Here is a 20,894-nt window from a genome sequence, read left to right as displayed (position 1 = left end):
AAAAACAACTTTTTCCCCCTTATTCATCTTTAAATGTAATCTATTTCTCTTTAAAAGGAAAAATTCAGAGCATGTATCACAACAGTGTTTGACTCATCAGCAACCTGGATTTACTGTGTAATGGAGGCAAGTACATTAAAAGCTCTATTAAGATCTTTGCTTCTTACTGGCAAGAGGCACCACAGGTAGAACCTAATGGTTCTCAATCAGCAAATAGCTCTCATTCCAGCAGGTTAATGGGCATTAACTCTGTCATCTTGTTCTCCTGCTTGTCTTCAGTTAATGTGGCAGCATTGCAAAAAGCACACCAATCGCCCATTAGACTAAATTTTTATTGATAGTATTTGCATGCTGAGTTACAGCACATCAATCTGCCTTCTTCCTGCACTGACTCAGGCCAGCAGAAGTGCTGAGGAACCACAGGCACTGCAGGTTAGTCAAGAAACTGCACAGTAAGAAAGCTGGAGCAGCAGGCCTGCTTTGAGACACGACTCCAGCTTAAACAATGCAATATTACTCTAAAATGTATGAGACTTAGTGCTGTTTGCTGTGACATCTTGTGCCCTCTAGAAACTGTTAGTAAGTCATGTTATTTTCTGCTGTTTTCAAAGACCTACAAAAATAGGGAAAGTGGTTCCCTTTGGTTTATGTATGTTAGCAAGCAGAAGGCAGCCTGAGTTATCAGCACTCTCAGTCATGACCCATATTGCATGTGGTATACTTAATAGGTTCTGCAAACTTTAGAGATTTTAATTAAACAAAGGAAAGAAACAAAAGTCTGGAACCTGATACAGATGCTTTATCATCATTTTCACTGTTACATTGCAGGTGAAACAGTGTAGTAATACAATAAGGACGTAAACAAAGTACACCAATAGCTTTACATTTTCCTGATTATAAATTGGTGCAATTGGGGCCTGTTTTCAATATAAGAACTCTGTACAGGTCATGGGTAGCTCAATGTGAAATGATTATAAAAACCTGCAGAAGACATCTCGCTGAACTTAAAATGTTGATCAAAACTACTTTTCCATGGTCTGTCGTGTTTCCTGGAGGCAACTGACACAATCTCAAAGGCTTCTCAGAGGGGCTGCTGCTGACTATCCCTTTCGCCTGTCCCCTCCCACAGCACAGCACATGTTATAGGTACGACTTTAAGGCCAGGGGGGTTATTAGTGCCTTTTCTCCAAGTCAGGGTTACTCGTGCACTAAAGAACTTCAGATCCACCAGAAGATTTTTGGAAATTAAGGTCATCAATAAAAGTATATGGTAATTATTTTGCTGTTAATTTTTAAAAAAATAATTCTGATCATCTCTACATATATTTCTCAAAATGTATGTGTTTAATATACCAGGAGAGATTTCTATTAACTTTAAATGTTAGCTTTAGTGGTGAGAATCACCTGACATCACTATTGTATTTTATCACAAAGGAAATAATTATTCTTCTACTTGCCAGAAATCATGTGACATATAATGAAAGGTTTTGAGGTAGAGAGCTGGGTTGCACCTTTGTCAGATTCACATCATGCTATTTAAAAGCGCTCTTGAAAAATACTGCAAAGAATGAAAGGTTTGGTAATATCATCCTGTGAACACTTAGCTGGGAATGCCAAGTTCTGGCCCTGGCCCATGTGATTGATTTGTGTGTAGATTTGAGCAGTGTCTGTATTGTAAAATGGAGATGGTAGAACTTATAGATCAACTTTTTGGGAAGATTGAGGAATGTCTGCAAAGCATTTTGAACGTGACTACCGTGACACAAGTATCATTATGTATTGCCACATTGGTGCAAGACTGTGATACATAAACCCAGCTTGAAAATACTTTCAAAAAGTCTAATAGTTGAGAAAGCCCACCTGGCTTGGCCTGGAAAGGTTGCAAATACAGAGAGACCCCACAAATGAGGACTGTAGCCTTAGATTCTCTTCAGTGTAAGTCTGCCTCTCTTGCCCTTATCTGCACTTGGATCCCATATTGTCCAGTCTCTTTGTCTGTTAAGGTAAACTAGAAAATCCAGCAATTATTTAGCTCATCAGGCTAGTTTTGGAGCAGGATTAAAGGCTTCATTCATCCCCATATCTATTGCTGTCAAAATCTTATGACCTTAACATTTCAGCGATTTTGGATGATACTACAAAATAGCAAAACATGAATCTGTGTTAGGATTCTTTCTAGGTATTTGTACATGCATAATTAATTACTTGGGGTTTTTTTGGGGGGAATAATGGTTTAAATTATAAGTGGCTTTATCTTGTGTGAAATGTGAAAGAGAAAATTACCATTTTATAAGTTTTCCTGCTAATTGCTTTTCAGCAACAGCCTCAGTTGGTATGCATCTCTTGTGCTTTAATTTTTCAGAAAAAAAACCCAGAAAATTATATTTTAATTTATGGATCACATGCATGTCTTGAGTACTCACAGGTAATTAAAACACACTTCCCAAGTTCAGTACTCCAGAACTTTTGCCTTGCATTGACCACAGTGATCATGGAACTATAGCAATAGGTCAATGTGTTCAGCCTTACTGGAAGTAGCTGATTTTATTTCAAATGTTTTACTGGGGTCTGTAGCCTGTTTCATTGACTAAGGTGGTTGAGGAGAGCAGTTGGGTCAATAACTCTGTGGGGTCTGTTCCTGATATCTGGGCATGGAATGGATATCAGGTACATTCATGAAGTCTGGATCCTGAGCCTGGGCAGTTGGAGCATTTGAGAATTGTCTTTTTTAACACATTATGAAGTAAACATTAAAATGGAGAGGTCTCCTTTGCCGAGTAAATGAGGGTGTTGGAGAGTGCTTGGTTTGGAGTGGTGTGAGGTACTAAGAGCCCAGGGCATTTTTTAGGCCCATTTCTGAATCTGGAGATGGGCATCTGTAGTAGGAACCTGTGAACTGAGAGGGAGTGCTGGAAAAGCAGAGGCAGGAGGGACTTTATGTGATGCTGCCTTCTCAATCACCCCATTCCCCTTAATTTCCCTTTTAAATCTGTAGACTTACAGAACAAGAATTGTTCGACACATGGGAAATTGCAGATTACCCCAAAGAGTTATGAAAGAGGCACCTACAAATACACTTAAGATATCTACAAATATACTGAGTTAGTGATATGGGAAAAGATACTGTTGTTGCTTCAGCAGAAGCAAGTTTCTGCAGGCCTGGAACATCAGAAAGCAGGAATATGATGAACAGTGTCAGTCAAAATAGCAAATGGAAGCAATTTAGAGAACTGCTGAGACAATAAGAGGGTATGAGAAAGAATAATGCATGTAGAGTGAGTTTGTGTGCAGACTTGCAAGAAAGTATGAAGAGCTCATTTTTTATAGCTTTAGGAACAGGAATCTGAATACAAGATGAAAATAAACTTGAATGGTGTCTTGAAAGATGATTTGTGCAGTGACAGCAGTTAAGAATACTTGGCTTAAGTTCAGCAGGATAGAGTTCAGCTGTACCTTGTGTTAATTTTTTCCTTGGAAGGGCATTTTTGGCCAGGTGGTTGACGCCCAGCACACTGCTCTGCCTTATGCTCCCGAGGAGAAATGGGAGAGAGGAGCCAGAGTCTCCAGCTAAGATGAGCATGTGGCCAAATCACGATCCTCAGTCATACAAAGAGCTCCAGAGTGACTGGAGCTTCTTCATCCTTTTCTGTTTGAGTGTACACTCGCTTTTACCACGTCTTCTCTGCCTAACCCCCCTCACTCTCTTTCTTATCTGTGTATATTTATTATTTATCCCTTTATCTCCTTCCTAGTCCTGCCTAATGATAAATCGCAAAATCAGGAATTATGTTTGCAATGGCGATGTTCACTCTTCTCATGTGTTAGATCTTTCATCCATTCTGTATGTCTCATGTTTTCTAATGTTATAAACTCTTTGTATGCTACAACCAGGCATTTCCTGCTGTGTAAATAAGTAAACAGTGTAGCTACAATCCAAATCTGGTTTTGGCTGCTTTGGGTTTAGCAGGCTGATTACCTAAATTTTACTGGCCTGAATCAAAGTGGAACAGTTTCAGTTATGGCCTAAATCAAATCAAGGTGAACCCAGAAGTTGTTTTCATCAATAATGCAGCCTAAAAAAAAGCCACACTAATATCCTTATTTGAGTCTTTCTGTTTGGAACAATTAAATCCTTTTCTGCTATAGATCTCTGTGGCTTTTATAATGACAATGTTTTTTTTTGTTTTAAGTTTTGTTTAATAATTAATGTCTTGCTTAATAGTAATTACGAAAGTTAAATCATGTTTTTGTGTTTGGGATTAACAGAGTAAGAATCAAATGTGAATCTGATGTGTTCAATTTGAAAATATCAGTGTGCAACAAGTGGTAATTATATAAAAAATGTCTGGGCTTTCCTCATATGCATCTCCACAATTTTCCATGACCGTGCTTGAAAGTTACATCACTGGAGCTGAAAAGAAGTTGCAGTGAGAGAAGGAGCAGATTCCTTGCCATCTTCAATAACTGTTGCTTTGTTTCACTTGCAGGCACTTCTCCTGTCTTTCTTCCAAGTATATGTGCCCTGGTGTTCCAGCAGTTATGAGTACACTGTTGGCCAATATCAATGCCTTCTATGCCCATACCACAGCAGCCACTAATGTATCTGCCTCAGATCGCTTTGCTGCCACTAACTTTGGGGTAAGTAGACTTTCTTGTTTAAAAGAATTCTTGTCTGGTTTTTTTTCTGACTATATTTTGTATTAACTTCTGAATTCAAAATTTTTTTAAAATTGAGTCATTTTAAAGAGTAAGAGTTGTGGTTGGCTTTTGAAAATTTTATGAAGTTTTTACAATTAATTGTTATAAAAGATAGTGAAGATGCTACTCAGTTCCTTGTATATTGATGTGTGAGGAATGCAGGGTAGAAAGCACTGGCACACGTGCACAGCACTAAGATCTTCAGCCATCAGGGTTTAGTTTCATTGCAGTGGGGCTGGCAAATTGCCAAGTGCATTAGACAAAGGATCAGTTGCAATTGCTTTTCTGGGCTGTGTCATCAGTGAACTCATATTAACCTAATGGATCCAGCCAGAGATGCTGTTCTTCTCACTGGAATCCAGAGTGATGGACCCTAATTTTGCTGATATAATGGTGCATTGCCAAGTCCTGGATTCAGGTATCAGAAGTCTTAGGAGGAACACTAGAACCTCAGGATGTGGAAGTACTTTTTTGGTTGTTGCTAACTTTTGTTCTGTGGAGAAGTATCTCACAGTGTGGACTTCCTAGTCTTTGAACATGATAATAGATAAAAATGTATTCACTCTGTATTCTAAATTCCTGCCGGATTTTTTATCTTTTTTTTCCCATTTTTCTAATGGTCAGAACTACTTTTATCCTCAGGCTGGACAGAGATTAAGTCCTTTCTCTTATGTTAATGCCAGTTTAACTTTGACGCAATTCCAATCCAATTCATAGTTCAACAGATGGATGGAAGAAGAGTAGTAAGCACCACTAATAGAGATTTGGAGCTCTTTTTTCAGACAATTGACTTATAGGCAAAATATTAGATTATTTTTCTCTCCTGGGTCAAAAGGCATTTGTTAGTGAATAGCTGCACATCATTCATCAAAAGGAACATCTCAAATTCAAGTCCTCAGGCTACAGCTGGGAATGATTTGGCTGACTGAATATTTCAGTACAGATTTATAACATGACAAAAAAGTTCCCTTTTGATTGATCCCTTAAGGGGACTGTGCCAAGTTAGTGGCTCTTGGTGTAGGTTAGTACTCCACTGATGAGAGACAGTGCACAAAGACTAATTTCAAATTACTGCTGATCACTTTTGCAGGGTGGTGTGGGTACAATCAGTGCACCCTGAGAGCTCTCAGATCTTGCTGCTTCTGCTGCTTCCACCCAGGCTGACGAGCATTTCTGCAGTTCTGTGCAGCAGACTATGGAGCATGTTCTAACATGGTGATTAGAAACTCTCATTAGTATTACTTGAGAATGTCACAACAGCTGGATATCTCGCAGCAAAATATTTTCACTGCACTTTCATCTATCAAGATAACAAGTTGATCTCCACATTTGAAAGGCAAAACTATAACAGCATAGTATTAGTATTGCTTAGCTTATTCTTACGAAACCCACTGTTTCTGAATTATAGTTTTCAATCATATTTTTAAGCCAAATTCTGCTGTAAATGAGCATCGTTTCTTACTAATTAAAGGGAGAGGGAAGTGCTTTCTTCAAGAGTGTAGGTAATTGCAAGGCAAATATAAGACAGGAAAATACTGTATCAATAAGTCTGTGTTACCTCACTAATGTATTGCAGTGTTTAATGCATACCAGGGAAATCACAATATAGGATAAAAAGGGAAAACAAAGTGAAAAAACATGCATTGCTTGGCTTTGAAACACAGATATTTCCAACCAGCACTTATATATGACATAATAGAAAGCAATCTGATTATTAAATCAGTTAAAGGGGGAAAACAGCTTTCTAAAATCCCAGAAGTTACAGGAACCTGCAGAATCTAGTGCAACGTATTCTTGTTTTCTTTTTCCAGAGAGAAAAGTTCATAAAACTGCTGGATCAATTGCACAATTCTCTGAGGATTGATTTATCTAAATACAGGGTATGTACAATGTATTCTGTTGAGTGCTGACATGAAATCTCAAATCCTTTGGAACAAAAATTTACAGAATTTAAGCAGTTTAACAAAGTTTTTTTTCCAATTGGAGGGGGGTCAGGGGAACAAAAACTCACCTTAGTATTTTCTCTCCAAAAGCTAAGAATGAGTCAAGGCACGAATAGACAATCAAGAAAGAGTATGATTCAACAACTCTGGTTAAATCTGGTCTATAGTTAAGTTAATTCATCTGGGAACTGCCTTCACTAATTCTGGTATTCCAAAGTGCAGTTCCTGCTGTATTTATTTGAGAGACTGACATCTTTACTACAACTTCCATCCTAAGATCCCAGTAATGTTGGAAAAGCCTTGGCATTGCACTTGTCTACGTGATAGGAATTCGTTTCATTTCTGCTTCATGGAATCTCTTCCCCCTGAGGTCTGCCCCAAAGCCAGCCCTTCAGGAAAGCATGAACTGGATACCTGCCAGTTAGCATGTGGTTCTGAACTCCATCCCCTTTTCCATTCCACTGGACCATGAAATTTTGGACAATGCATAAGCACTTAGGGCTCCATCAGCTATGGCTCTCCTTTCAGCTTCCAGGAATGGCAGACTCCAGGTCAAGGATTTCTCTGTCCATCCAGCCTGCTTTCTAAAACTGGAGGAGGAATGGAGTATTTAAAAGAACCCCAAGGCTTTAGAGGGAGTAGAAGTTGCACATACTGAGTTTTTAAGACCATGTCCTCCATGCAGCAATGTTCATTCCAAGACCTTTTAATGCTCTAGTGCTATCCAGATGATGTTGCAGCATGAGGCTGTTTGGCCAATGTTTCATTAGTAGGAACCCAATTAAATAACATTACTTCCCATCAGACTGTTAACCCAGAGATCATGGCAAAAAATTTATATATTATTTCTTGATTAAGATTACTACTACATTTATACTCACACGTGATGTATGTGCCATGAAGAATCCATAAGTTATTTTAATTAGCAATAGTTTCCAACCATTTTGTAGTGTTTATTTACTCCATTCATGTTTTGGAAACATAACAATATTTTGAATCACTCATATCATGAATACAGGAGCATTATCAAGTGTTCCTGCTCATGTCAAAGGGATACTCATCCCTGACTTCCTCACAGGCAGAATTCAGGTAACATGGGAACATCTCTAATCCTTCCAGGCAGCATCTTTGTTTTCCTAGAGGGTTTTTCACTAGTTGATAAAGGATATTACCTGTAACTAAAATTTTTCATACTTCTGTCTTCCTGATTCACCAGGATAATTTTCCTGCCAGTAATTCTGAAAGACTCCAAGACCTGAAATCCACTGTGGACCTGCTTACCAGCATTACCTTTTTTCGGATGAAGGTATTGTTGTTTGTTTGCACAATGACTCTAAATGAAAAATAAAATTAAAACCAATAATAAATAAATAAATAAAAGGTGTTATTACCCTTTGTTTTCCAGGACAGTTATACTCAAGTTAATACTCTTAACCAATCCATCTCCTTCAGTTTTAATTTAAATCTTTCAGCTTAGTGATGGTGATTAAAGGAAAGTCATTTTATTCATACTTTGTATTAGCAATGTGGTAAGAGCCATTAATTTAAAAAAAGTATTTTCCTTTTTTAAAAATTATTTTTATGTTTTCTGAAGAAAACAGAAAATTTATCGTTTTAATTAGTTTGAAATCAAGTCACATAAAGAAACTCATTTAAACTCCTTAGGAACTTGTGTCATATAGAATAATGTTTTCTTAGTGATATCATAAAATCACAAGTCAAAGAGGAAAATAAGTCTGGTCACTCTGTTTGCTTTAGTAACTCCAAAGGTTGTTATCTAAGTGGTCAAGTACTGAAATATTTTTGGAATGGAATAATACACCATAATATTACTGAATGAAAAAAAAAAACCAACAACAGAAAAGCAAACCAGCATTTGTTGTAATAGTATGTGATTTCATTGCATTATGCACTACATAAAGAGAATTAAAATAATCCCTTAAGTTGAAGTTTAAATTAATGTATTCTAAAAGGGAGGGGAAAGGTGAAGCCTTAGCTTTAAAAATTGAAGTGCTGTTTGGCTGATATTTGTATTCAGAGGAAAGCACATAATTATATAGTTTAATGATTTCCTAAATAACCAAAGAACCTTCAGGAGGTAAACCCTGAAGTGTAAAGGTGTAAACCCTTGGGCAAATACACCTCTCTCATCATAGGAATAATTTCATTCAGACAAAACTTAGTGATATAATCTGCTTGCCTAACTTCAGTATGTGCTTAAATGCATCTTTGAGATCTCAAGTCAATACAATTTAAAATATTTTACCATTATTGTATTTCAGTCCTTTTCATCCTGTATACAGAACTACAGTCAACATTTGGATTTTTGTGTTCTAATTCTGACATTCTACCATTTACAAAATATTTGATTAGGTCCTGGAATTGCAGAGCCCACCCCGAGCGAGTACTGTGGTGAAAGACTGTGTAAGAGCCTGCCTGGACTCCACCTATAAATACATTTTTGACAATTGTTATGATCTCTACTCTCAATTAGTGGATCAGGTAAGGTCAATATGAACTTTTTTCATGCTATTGCTCACTCATTATTGTTAGTTTACCTTAAGTGAATAGAAAGCCTCCCAGTGCTCCTTCGTACCAAAGCTCTCTGTTTATTTTCCTTTCATTTATGCATGAAGGAGAAATACATCATAAATACACCCACAGACAGCTATGAACTCAAAAATGTTTACCAAGATGAGTTTCAGAATGAGCATGTTAACTCATAATTTAGTCATCACATCAGACATGACTGTAAAATTGTCCAGTGGTTTTAGACATGATGGCATTAGATTGATTGCTGTTCATTTAAGATCTGCAACTGGCAAATAACTTTTAAAAATCTAATATTTCACTTCAGTAACTTTAGAAAAAAAATGTTTTAATTTGCTGAAAACGATCTATTGTCCTTCCAGCCTTATATTTGACAACTATGATGCATACTTGGATCCAAGCTTCAGAAACTGCTTTAAGAAAGCAGAGGATAATTCTTAAACATTTGTTAATATTAGTCTGTCAGGCTGAAGTGTCAATGCAAAATAATTATAGCATTTTTTGTATTCCAAATGTCATTCAAAGTCCTTAAGAATGTTGCTTATTTTTTCCTATTATATGGCCAGAGTTCTTTCTATAACATTAAAATTAAGAGCTGTCTTAAAGGAGCATCACTGCTTTGTCACAATATCTCTTGTTCCTTGGATTTGCTTCCTGGATGGTACATGGGGAAATGGTATTTCAGTGACTGTGCAAGCCTTGAATAGGATTATTTAAGGTGTTTGGCAAATGCACGTTTTCTCTGTAGTATATAATAAGAGCACTCATATTAATTTTATAAGACCTCAAATTTCATCTGAAAGTACATTTCATTTGAATCCAAAATATTAATTCCTGTATTTGAGGAAAGTAGTGTATGCTATTTATTGAACTTTCCTGAAATGAGAAATTATTTTCTGATGTTGGACTCCTGTTGTGTGGGAAAACTTTTCTGTAACTTTGAACATAAGAATTTCGCAGCAGCACCAATAAACCCTCCACACTCTCAGTGCTCATGTGTGTTTTTATCCTGCAACAGATAATATTGCAAGCTGAGTAGGAGTATAAATTAGTAGAAGGATCAGCTTCAGGCATCACATCTATTTACGTCACAAAGTGTTCTGTTTTTTTGCTAATGTTTACTCTGCAGCAATTTGATCTTGTCTGTTAAATATAATATGAAGTGCTGCTGGACTGGGTATTACATAAGCCTGCAGTTCAGCAGCAGATTCTGGCATTTCCAGTAAACAGCTCAAAGTGAAGTAGTCTTACTTCTGCACAGCATTATAACACCTGCAAAAGCTTATCTGCATGCAGAAAATTTAAAATTAAGATAAATAGATTGCATTCAAAATAATTAACTTATAACAGTAATTAAACAACAATAAGATATCTAATCTTAATGCCAGCAGACAAAACTTTGTTTCTCAGCAGGTGAGAGACAAGTTTGAGAAATATAACTAGTCCAGCTTTAATAAAGAGATGAGTAAAATAATTTAGATTGCCACCTAAATTCTGCATCAACTCTGGAGTTTCGCAAGGAAACTGTTCCTTTTACAGTTCCCTATCAATATATCCACAAGAGCAATCACTGTTAGGAACAGCTGAGAATACAGCTTGTTCAAACCTATAGTTTTGGGGGATTTCCGCTGAATTCAGGTGACTGGCTTGTGCTACAACTGTTAGAATAATGAAACACTAACTGATAGTTTAATTACCATTGCTTTAGCTTTGTGTCCAAACCTCTCAGTCCCATTACACCAGGTTCCGCCCTTAAGCCTCTTCATTCCCCACCCCTTATCTCTGCTTCCCTCCCCAGCACATGAGGGCTCCTGCTCTCAGAGGGGCACAGGAGTTCATCCTGGTGTGCTGGTGCAGCACAGGAGGTTCATGTTTTAGTTGCACAGCTGAGGTTTGAGCTGTGATTACTGAGAATTGCAGTCGATGAACCCCAAAGCAACACGAAGTTGTTGCCATGTATGTCACCACCTGCTCTGCCCCAGGGGACAGCCTGGCAGCTGCTGTCCTGGCCCACCAGGCACTCAGGGGGGCATCTCCTTGGGTCACTCACGGCAACCACCACCTGCATTTGTCTTTGCAACCTACAACTCTAAGAGGTGCTGCCACAGTATTTCTGGAAGATATGTTTAATGTCTGAGTGTGTGTAATTGGTAGAATTTTGTGGTGCGAATAGAACAATGAGTGATGAATTTGAGGGCGCTTAAGCTGGAGTTTGGGGAAATTTATCACTACAAAAAGTGCAACAAGTAAATCACAAAATACACTCAGCAGTCTCTCTTTTTATTGCTCTCTACCTTTGTGTCACACAGACAGTCACTTACAAAGCTAATGTCTTGCAGCAAAGTATCACCCAGGGGAACAGCTATTTTTCCTGGGGTGAAACATGGCAAATGCTAACAGGATGCAAAAATAGCTTATTACAGTTCCACAGCAGAATACAAAGAACAGATGATGACAAATAACAAATGAGTACTCCAGACAGTAAAACACGACAGCCTGACAGTCTCACTGACATGTATATTACTGTCCTCATTATTTGAGACAAAGCCCTCTGACGAGGAATTACCTCGTTCCTTAGGCAGCAGGTGCAGTATTTTCTCTCTTTAATTAACACTGATCTGAGTGAAGTGCTTAGGTGTTCTATGTGAAAAGCCATATTGAAAAAATACTTTAGGAAGCACTTTGATAACTTTCTGAGTGGATTTACAGATATGTCACTCCTTCTGATTTCTTAAGAAAAAAAAAATCCTGGCTGACACTCGCAGTGACTGAAGTCCCTTCAATAACTTTTTTGAGTCCTTGACACTCAGTACAAGCAATAAAATGCAGATCATACTCTTCCAGTTATCTGAAGAGCTCTTTATCAGTATAAATCATTTAATGACTGATAGCACCAGTATACTGTAAAAGAATGCCAGAATACTCTATATTTGACACCTGCTCAGCAGAAAAGAATTGATATTCTACCTAATTTTGGGGACCTTTGCTTTAGTCTGCTGCTCAGCTCAGAGTGTTGTCACAGCAAATCATGGCACAGACCAGGAGAGAGCCAAAATATTTCCTAGTTCTGGAGCCAGTGTTTTACAGCTGTGGCAGCACGGGACTCTTTTCTTAGATGTGTAGCACCTCATGTCAGGTTTGTGCTTGGAGGGCTTGCTCAGTTTTGCTGGACTCACCTGCCAGTCCCCAGGCACTTTTCCATCTGGGATTTGGGAACCCAAGCCACACAGTTGGTTTTGAATGTGTACTTTTTTCTTTAGTGGAAATTATTTTTTTTAAATGGTAGATTATTAATTTCTTATTGAAATACTACAAGAATTGATCTTCAAACACCTTCAAAGGTATGAAGCGGGAAATAAAGGGCAGTAGCTAAAGCTGTTTCCTTCAGGGAGTCCTGTTTTTCAGGCATGCAAATTTCAGTGTCAAGTAATGCTTCTCATGAGGCACTTTGTTATATTTACTTACTGCTTTAGATGCAGTGAAAAGGTTCTACCTTCTTCAAATCTGGCATGCAGAGCGCTTAGAGACATCTCCTTGTGTTGTACAGTTGTGTTTGATGGGCAGCTTGTTAACCACAGCAGCAGAAAAACATTTGATAAAATACTTCAGAGCAACAGAAGGGTGTACTCTTGCTGTGATATTTCCAACTCCATTCTGAGACTCTTTATCAGACTACTCTGTCTTACAGATGAAATTGCTCACAGGTTTTGAATACATGTTAAGTGTCTGCAAATAGTGTCTGGCTTTGGATTCTCTAAGTAAATGCTGCAACTCCAAATGTTCATCATTTTACATATAGAAAAATATTTTTAAATATTTTTAAGATAAAGAATGGAAAATACTACTGGGCATGAGCAGAGTGTGCACTTTTCTTTCAGGGCATACAACTACATCTGTTAATGTGAGACTATTTTAAAAATAACTTCTCTAGGACTATTGAAAAGACTATATTGATTTTTAAGAGATTTATATTCCAGAGAAGTTTTGTAGAAAGAGCCTCCTTGTGCAACTATCACTTTGTAAATTAGTTACTTTTTGCTATCTATATTAAAAAAACAGAATTTCACATTCTGTGATTCACATTCACAGACATAAAAAGCTGCCTCAGCTACATGTCACTGCAGGTTTTTCCTGTGAAATACAGTCCTTGAGTAAGATGCTGAGCTAAATGTGAAGTGGCTTTGTCTTCTACAACTGCCTTTCAGTTGGTTTGGTTTAAACATGCACTGGCTTCAGAGAAAAAGATGGTATACGCGACATAAATCTTTGATGTAGAAACAAGGCCTTCTAACAACAATATAATGTGCGCCAAGGACAGTCCCTGTGAGTGACAATGCCCCAGTGTTCAGTTGTGTTTCAAAAAGCACTCTCATTTGCATGTGGGGCTCTTAACTCTCAGTGACACCAGACCATCTCCTTTGTCCCCTGTACCTGCTTCTGAGCTTTAGTCCAGTTGCTTTAGACATTCAGAGTGGTACCAGTTGGAGTTCAGCTGAGCTGGGTGATTAATGATACTTTTCTAAAATATTCCACAGTGGCCACAAAAACAATTTCAATTAAGTGTTGTTGAAATTCCCTTTCTGCCATTTTAAATGCTGCTAATAGATAAAAGTTAATTGAGGTTAAAATAGCATTTAATCAATTCACTGGCACTAATACAGTGTTGTGTTTATTCAAAAAGACACGAGGTCCATTGAAGTGGGAGGGTTTGGACTAGGAATGAAAAGTGCAGTGAATATCTGTTTAAATTTGCAGGATCACAGGCACAGATTTTTCTGGCTTTCTAGTTGAGACCCCTTTCTGCCTCAGCTGTGTAGAAGAGCATGTCCAGACAAACTTCTGTGTGGCAGAAATTATGTAGGTATGGATGTGTGTGTCCATACAGAGCTAAAACCAGTTATTTTTGTATTTGGGCCTCTGCAATGAAGTTATTTATTGGACATTGATAAGGAATCTGATACTTCTTTCAAACAAGGAGCTGAAAAATGCTTTTGTCTACAAATTGTAGGGTAAGAAGTCATAAATCAAAGCTGTAGATACAAAATGTAGGTGTAAATGTGCACTTTGGTGAGACAAAAAAAAATTGCAAAATTCTCCATAAAATAGAGGGAAACTTAACTGCTTCTTCATTTAGACCATACAGCATAGCAGCTGTTAGGCCAAATACCCTCAGCACATTATTCAAAACAAAACATTAGATACTCCTTCGCATTGATTAGTTTGGTCTTTATTGTGTAGGGTATAAAAGTTCTGCCTCAGCAGATAATTTTACCTGCACTCAGTTTCAGTACAACAAAGAATTTAAGGATGTATTTAATTAAAGTGTGGACATACTTTATTGATCTTCTTTGCTGATATGACAATCTTTGCACTGTCTGTTTTTTTTTAATATTTGTCCACAGCCAAGTACAGTATTTCATGCCATCTACTCTAAGTTGGATAGCCAGTTTTTTTTCCAAAATCTCTGAAGATTCTTAGTATGTCACTCTTCCCAGCCAAGTAATAATCTGTAGGTGGAAATCTCATAATATTTTCTCTAATTTCTCTGATAAAAATGTATTCAATCTTGTTTTAACAGAGCAAGAAACAAGAAGTTCCTAAAGAAGAACAGGGACCAACAACAAAGAACTTGGATTTCTGGGCACAGCTTATTACTCTGATGGTCACCATTATAGATGAAGATAAAACTGCATATACACCAATCTTGAACCAGTAAGTATTTAATTTGCGCATGAAAACTAAGAATCCTGGATTTATTAAAATAAGGACAGGAAATCCACCTGAAGCAGTAGAATGTAGCTAGAGGTCTCTATGAAGAAAATAACATTGCTATAGTTTGATAAAAACTTAGTGTTCTGATAATGAAAAGAGAATATAAACCATCCCAAAAAGTTTAGTAGCAAAATACTAAGCAAGAGAACTAAATGGATAGAAGGGAAGGGTCAGTGAAAAGGTGTGAAAGCACTGTTATTATAGTACCTTGGCACACATGGGTGTCAGATCATGCTGAGACTCTTTTAGGCATCAGTTTTAGGGAGTTATTTGTGAAAGAATAATGAACTTCACAAAGGAGCCTCTGCAAACTCAGGACTGACTGGGGAGAAAGCCCAGGCTCACTGACTGGAACATTCATAAAATGGAGAGCAATATCCTGGAGATGGAAGTTGACTTCTCAGAATTGAAGATGTAACAGTTGAGGGAGGTGCAATCAATAACCAAGACAAGTCAAATAACTTCAGGTTGATGCAGTAGTAGGAAAGAGAGAACCAATCGATAAACACAGGAGGAGGGGACAGAGTGCTAGGTCTGAACACGAAAGAAATAGAGGGAGTGCAAAGGCTCATGTTTCCCATATTACAGCTGGAGGAACTGCTGGAGCACTAATTGAAATGGGACGAGATGAGGCCCAAGGGAACTGTTTTAGGTCCTTTAGCTCTTGTAGCTCTTTTACAGAGAGATTGTAGCAAAGCTGGTCAGAATTTATCTGTAATGACTTATGCAAAAGTTAAAATTGAAACCAACTTCTGTATTATTACAAAACAAGTAATAGAGGTGTCTGCAGCTGCATTTAACCAAAGGGGCTGAAGGGAGCAGGAACAAGACTGTTTATTTCAGCCAATCCAGGGTAGGTACTGAAAGGCACTCTGCACACTGAGATGTGCTTATTTGTTGATAAAAAGTACCATACTGTTTATGGGCTCACAGTGTCATTAACAAAGAAACCTCCTGGTGATAACCAGAAGTTGGGAGATATTCCTTTGCCTCCTGATTCCTTCCTTTAAGTAAATGAAGGATTGTTTCAGTTCTGGACAATAAACATCTCTTTGTTCAATGATTTTCTGAACTGACCTTCTTAAGGAGTTAAATCCTACCCTACAGAGTAAAGAAAACCCTTTCCTAGTTGTTTTATTTTTACAACTTACTGTGAAGTTCCTCCACTAACAAAAGCTCAACTTTTTGTCAGCTGTATAATGAAGACACTGATTATAAAACATCTAATTAAACAAATATCCACATGTATTTAATTTCAGTCTCTTCATCAAAATTAAACAAGTGTAATTGAGGGTAAATTATCCTTAAAATATTTTCTAGCTATATTTTTATACAAATGTGAGAGAGAAAGTAAAGGGATAAAGAACAGAGTTCTAAAGGGATTAGTAGGTTCCCCAGGGTACAGCTGAGTGATTGTGTAAGAAGTGAAAAGAGAATCAGGAGTGGACGGAATTGGGACAGATTAAGGGGGAGTGCTGGTGTCTCTGACTTCCCTCCCATTTTCACTGTTGCTTTGTAAGGGAAAGAGTGAACACAGAGAATAACGTGTCTTTGAGGAGTAGGAGACACCAGGAGCAAAAGATGAAGAGGTTGAGGGCAGGGGGAAACTTCAAAAACTCTTCAGAGTTACTTTGGATACCTATAAAAAAAAGCTTCTCCTGACACAAAAGCAGCACGTAAAAACTGTTGAGGAAAATTGACAGCCAGTCTCTTCCCCTTCCTTACCCCAGAAAAGAAAATGGATTCAAATGGATGAAAGGGAAATATAAGTTGAATACATAAAAATATTGCAAAACTCTGACTCCTTATCAGATACATGGCCATGCAGTGTCTCAGTGGAATATTCAGACCTACATCCATTTGAAATCTATTTTAGAAATGAGGTAAGTGAAGATCCCCAGGAGAGCTCCAAGCATTCTGATAGGAGTTTTCACAATTGTATAATATTGCTCAGAATTCTTTTCCTCAACCATTTTTGGAAACCCTATTTTTATATCTACCTTAGAGGCAAAAATTGTGCTGTGATACAGTAGTTTGAATGGTATCAGATTATGAATCCAAATGAAATGTGATTGCCTCAGCAAGCACTGCAGCCCCTGCCAGACCACACCACACCCTCCAGGGAGTGTGGGAGCAACCTGCAGTTCTCATGTGGCATAAGAAACTTGACAAGTTTGAGGGGAAAAACATGGGCTGCTGTTTAAGTTGTAAAATTCTCATTCTGGTAGTTAAACAATGTAAAATGTGTTTGGAATCTGATCCAGAAGCAAATCTAGGACTTCCTCTTACTTGTAAATGTGCATTGTATGTGTTGTGAGACAAAATTTACTATCCAAATAAATAATCAAAGGAACAACAAATCAAGAACTAAATCTTTAACTGAAATGTGCTTGTGCATTTTGAAAGCAAGATCTAAACTTTGTGCCTCTGCACATCTTTGTGTGGAGGTGTATATATATATATATATTTGTATATGTATACACACACACACACACCCCTGGAACAATCAAGTTGTTATTGTAGTACAGATTTAAGAAACAAGGCAGCTCTAGTGGGGATTTGCAATTTGTTCTTTTTTCCTCCTTAGGCCTCTGCAATGGCAGGATCTGTTTTCTCTGTGGTCACACTGCATTCCACACACTCCCTCCACTATGGAAAGTACTGGCTCGTGCCATCTGTGGGAGCAATTTCCTCATGCACCAGGATATAGGATGTTTGAGAAAACTGTGAAGTTACAGTTAGTAATTTATTGAAGAAACAGCAGCCTGTGAGTCAGTGAGTTATGAAACATACAGGGAAAAAAAATCATGGAAAGAAGTGAAGGAAATCAGGGTGCACTGTGTGATGAACTGGGCTGTGTCAGGCTGACTCTGGGATGCTGCTTTGATGGTGGAAAGTGTAGCTGATGTGTTTTGTGTCTCGACTGAGTGATAGTTCCCATTATCAGTTACACTTTATTCTGTGGAAACATATTAATATCACTTCTTTCACTGAACTTGTGAACATTATTGTGTGAAACAAAGCCATACAGTGTTTTTTTCACAATACTCACTGTCATTTTCTCATGTAGCAATGTATCCTACACTGTAGGAACAGATTAGTACATAGACCATTAGTTTTATAGCACAATGTATCTGTCTTGTCCCTTGATATTTTCATTAAGAAAAGGAATGTTACTTTGTTTAAAAATAAAAACTTTGGATAGATGGAGAATAGGGCCCAGAAAATCAGAATAAATGAACTCTTTGCTCACAGTTTAAACAGAATACATATTTTCCAAAATCAGATAGAACTTTTCTCTTAAGGGTTAGTGAAGCAGTGACCACTGCCAGTGCTCTGCAGATGGTGTCATGTAACCTCTTGCTGCAAGGACAGCACAAAAATGAATGTATTCACCCACCAGGACCATGAGATTTAGTACCTGAATGAGACTGAACCAACCAAGTATGGAATATGAGTTATTCTGAGAATGTATGTCCGAGGTTCAGGGACTTTGATAGTCTCAAAATGTAGCAGACTGAACATTTGACAGCACAAATTAAGAAAAAGCATTTTTAATTGTCATGATATAGGATTATCTTAGTTCAGGGTTGAACTACAGACATGCAGTACTATCAGGGATAAATGCTTTGGGGGTTTTATTTATTCTTTTCATTTAGGCCAAGTTCAATTTCATTGCATTGATCTGTGGTTTTATATATAGCCCTTTGTTAGAACTAGCCAGTGAGAACAACTTGCACTAAATTTTTGCTTAATTAAAATCAATAGAGTGAAGATATTTATAAGTAGCTCTCTTTTATATGCACTTTAGTTGTTTTGGAAATACATGGAAATCATGTACAGGCAACCTAACTGTTATGGATAAACTGAGGGGTTTACAGTACTGCTCTAAGAATGGCAGGGAAATTGGGGAAATTATGACCTATGGAACAGAAATAACTGTAGCAAGAGCAAACAAAATGACTAACAAAGCACTCTCCTGGTTGTCCTTTTGCTTCACTGAGAAATGTGAAAATACACGGTTTTTACAAAGATTAGGAAATATAATTTTTAGAGCTTTGCATGAGAATTTTCTCTGCTTTTCTGCTGCTTAGGGACCAAATTCTGAAATAGCTGGAAAAAGAGAAGTCTTTTTTTATCTAAGAATAAGGTGATAAAATACAAATAATACAAAAATTCCTTACTTACGTAGATGCTTTAGAATGTGGCATTTGTTTATCCCTTCCCTTTAATAATGGTACAGCTCCTTCTGTACCATTTATTTTCAGCCTGTGGTAGATGTTGTGTGTTAAGCTGTGTCACCTTCTCCTGGGCAGTAGCACTGCAACAACACCCTTGCCACTCACATAATGCCCACAACTCTGATAGCTCTGCAATACCCACCAGTCTCTGTTAGAGGTGTAAAAACTGTCATCAGTTTTAGAATTCACCTAAGTGAGATCAGGTAGGATGAACCCAGGACACTGTGCTGGACTCCAGTAACTTAACAACACAATCACTGCAGTCTTTGTGTGTGCATGGGTTCTGACAAGTTAAAATGCATACACACACACACACACACACATATATATATATCACTAATCAAACAAATGCATTTTTATCAGCCCCAGCTTTGCATTGTGGTCAAAAGACAGTGTCAATATTAAATCAACAGCTAAATACTTCCTCAGAACACCACTGTCAAAGTTCAAGTCTGGTGCTAAGAGAACACTCAGACTGGACCAAAGGTAAAGAAATTAAGACAGCTGAGATGCATTTCAGCTTTTGTAGAGCAATTAATTTTGTGTTAGCAGAATTAATACAAAGTTCTTTAGTTGAGCACCCATGACCATAAAGAAGGTTCAGTGAACTGAGCTAGCAATTGCCTCCTATTAAAGTGACTGAGCTAATGAGCTGTTTAAGTACTTTTTCTCTGCAGATATGATCAAGGTCAAATATTTCCCTGGAAAGAATCCATTAATTAGATCATACTGCTACCACTTTAAAGTTACACATAATTCTCATTCTTTCTTTGTCAACAAGAGCTTTAAAAATTCTTACACTTTTACAAAAATTATTACAGAGTATTTTCTGGATTTGATTAGTGCTTCAGTAAAAGAGCAAAACTCTGGTAGTATAAAGTGGTGTAGTCAACTCAAGGCAAAAGTCAGGCATTTCTGTGTATTTCCTCATGAATATGGGGTTTCCTTGTTTGATGTGTGTTTGGTGAACTGTGGGTGTTTTCATGTGGCTTTCTCTGCACCCTGTGGTGCAAACAACTGCTTTAACACTCAGAGGTTCTGTGATGGCCTTTCTGCTCTTCAGCTGCATGACCTGCCTTGATCTGCTTCTGTGCCCTGAGAGCATCCCACACCTGCATCAGGGACAGTCCTTTTATTAAGACAAACAGCTCTCCTTTTAAATGGGACATAAAACAGTGTGTCTGTCACTACAATGTCAGCTTTTGCTGGTAGCCAGCAGTGAAGATGGTAACTGAAAGATTAAAGCTTTCCTTTTACATAAAATAAGAAGCAGATGAGACGTATGAAAAAGTTGTGGAAAAAATACTGAATTGGTAACAGTAGAATGTATCTAAAAAGGACTGTTTCTCAAAGATAACACAAAGCATAAGACCAAAACTAAAATTTTGAATCAAAACCTGCATTCCACTCTCTGTTATATTCTGTAGTGCTTTATCTATACTTCAAGATGGAAGTCTTGAGACAGTGAATTGGATTCAATTAGGATAAACCAGTACAGCTTCTCAGACAGCCCCACTGTTTGCCAGTGTCATAAGGGAATTAAGACAAACCTTCAGCTGCTAAACATCTGAACCAACTGTATCAGGTTTCTGAGAAGACATCTGATTTATGTAAAGTTGAGGGGTTGTCTGCAAGATAGATGGATGTTTCTTGGTTTAAAATGTCATGTAAGGGAATTAGTGCAACATTC

General features: G+C 37.6%; 1 protein-coding gene across 1 annotated transcript in view; it reads left to right on the top strand.

Annotated features, from left to right (window-relative positions):
* The window catches only part of UNC13C (unc-13 homolog C), a 121,763-nt gene that overhangs the window by 52,596 nt on the left and 48,273 nt on the right, over positions 1–20,894 (top strand). Inside the window, exons 12-16 of the mRNA XM_071568541.1 lie at positions 4,488–4,638; positions 6,510–6,578; positions 7,858–7,947; positions 9,015–9,143; positions 14,770–14,903. Of these exons, the coding sequence (XP_071424642.1) occupies positions 4,488–4,638; positions 6,510–6,578; positions 7,858–7,947; positions 9,015–9,143; positions 14,770–14,903 (573 nt within the window). The remainder of the gene's footprint in view (positions 1–4,487; positions 4,639–6,509; positions 6,579–7,857; positions 7,948–9,014; positions 9,144–14,769; positions 14,904–20,894) is intronic.

This window comes from Pithys albifrons, chromosome 13, assembly GCF_047495875.1.
Source record: "Pithys albifrons albifrons isolate INPA30051 chromosome 13, PitAlb_v1, whole genome shotgun sequence".
Classification (NCBI taxonomy): domain Eukaryota; kingdom Metazoa; phylum Chordata; class Aves; order Passeriformes; family Thamnophilidae; genus Pithys; species Pithys albifrons.
The sequence above is the reverse complement of the archived record's forward strand: the minus strand, read 5'-3'. Positions and strand labels throughout refer to the sequence as shown.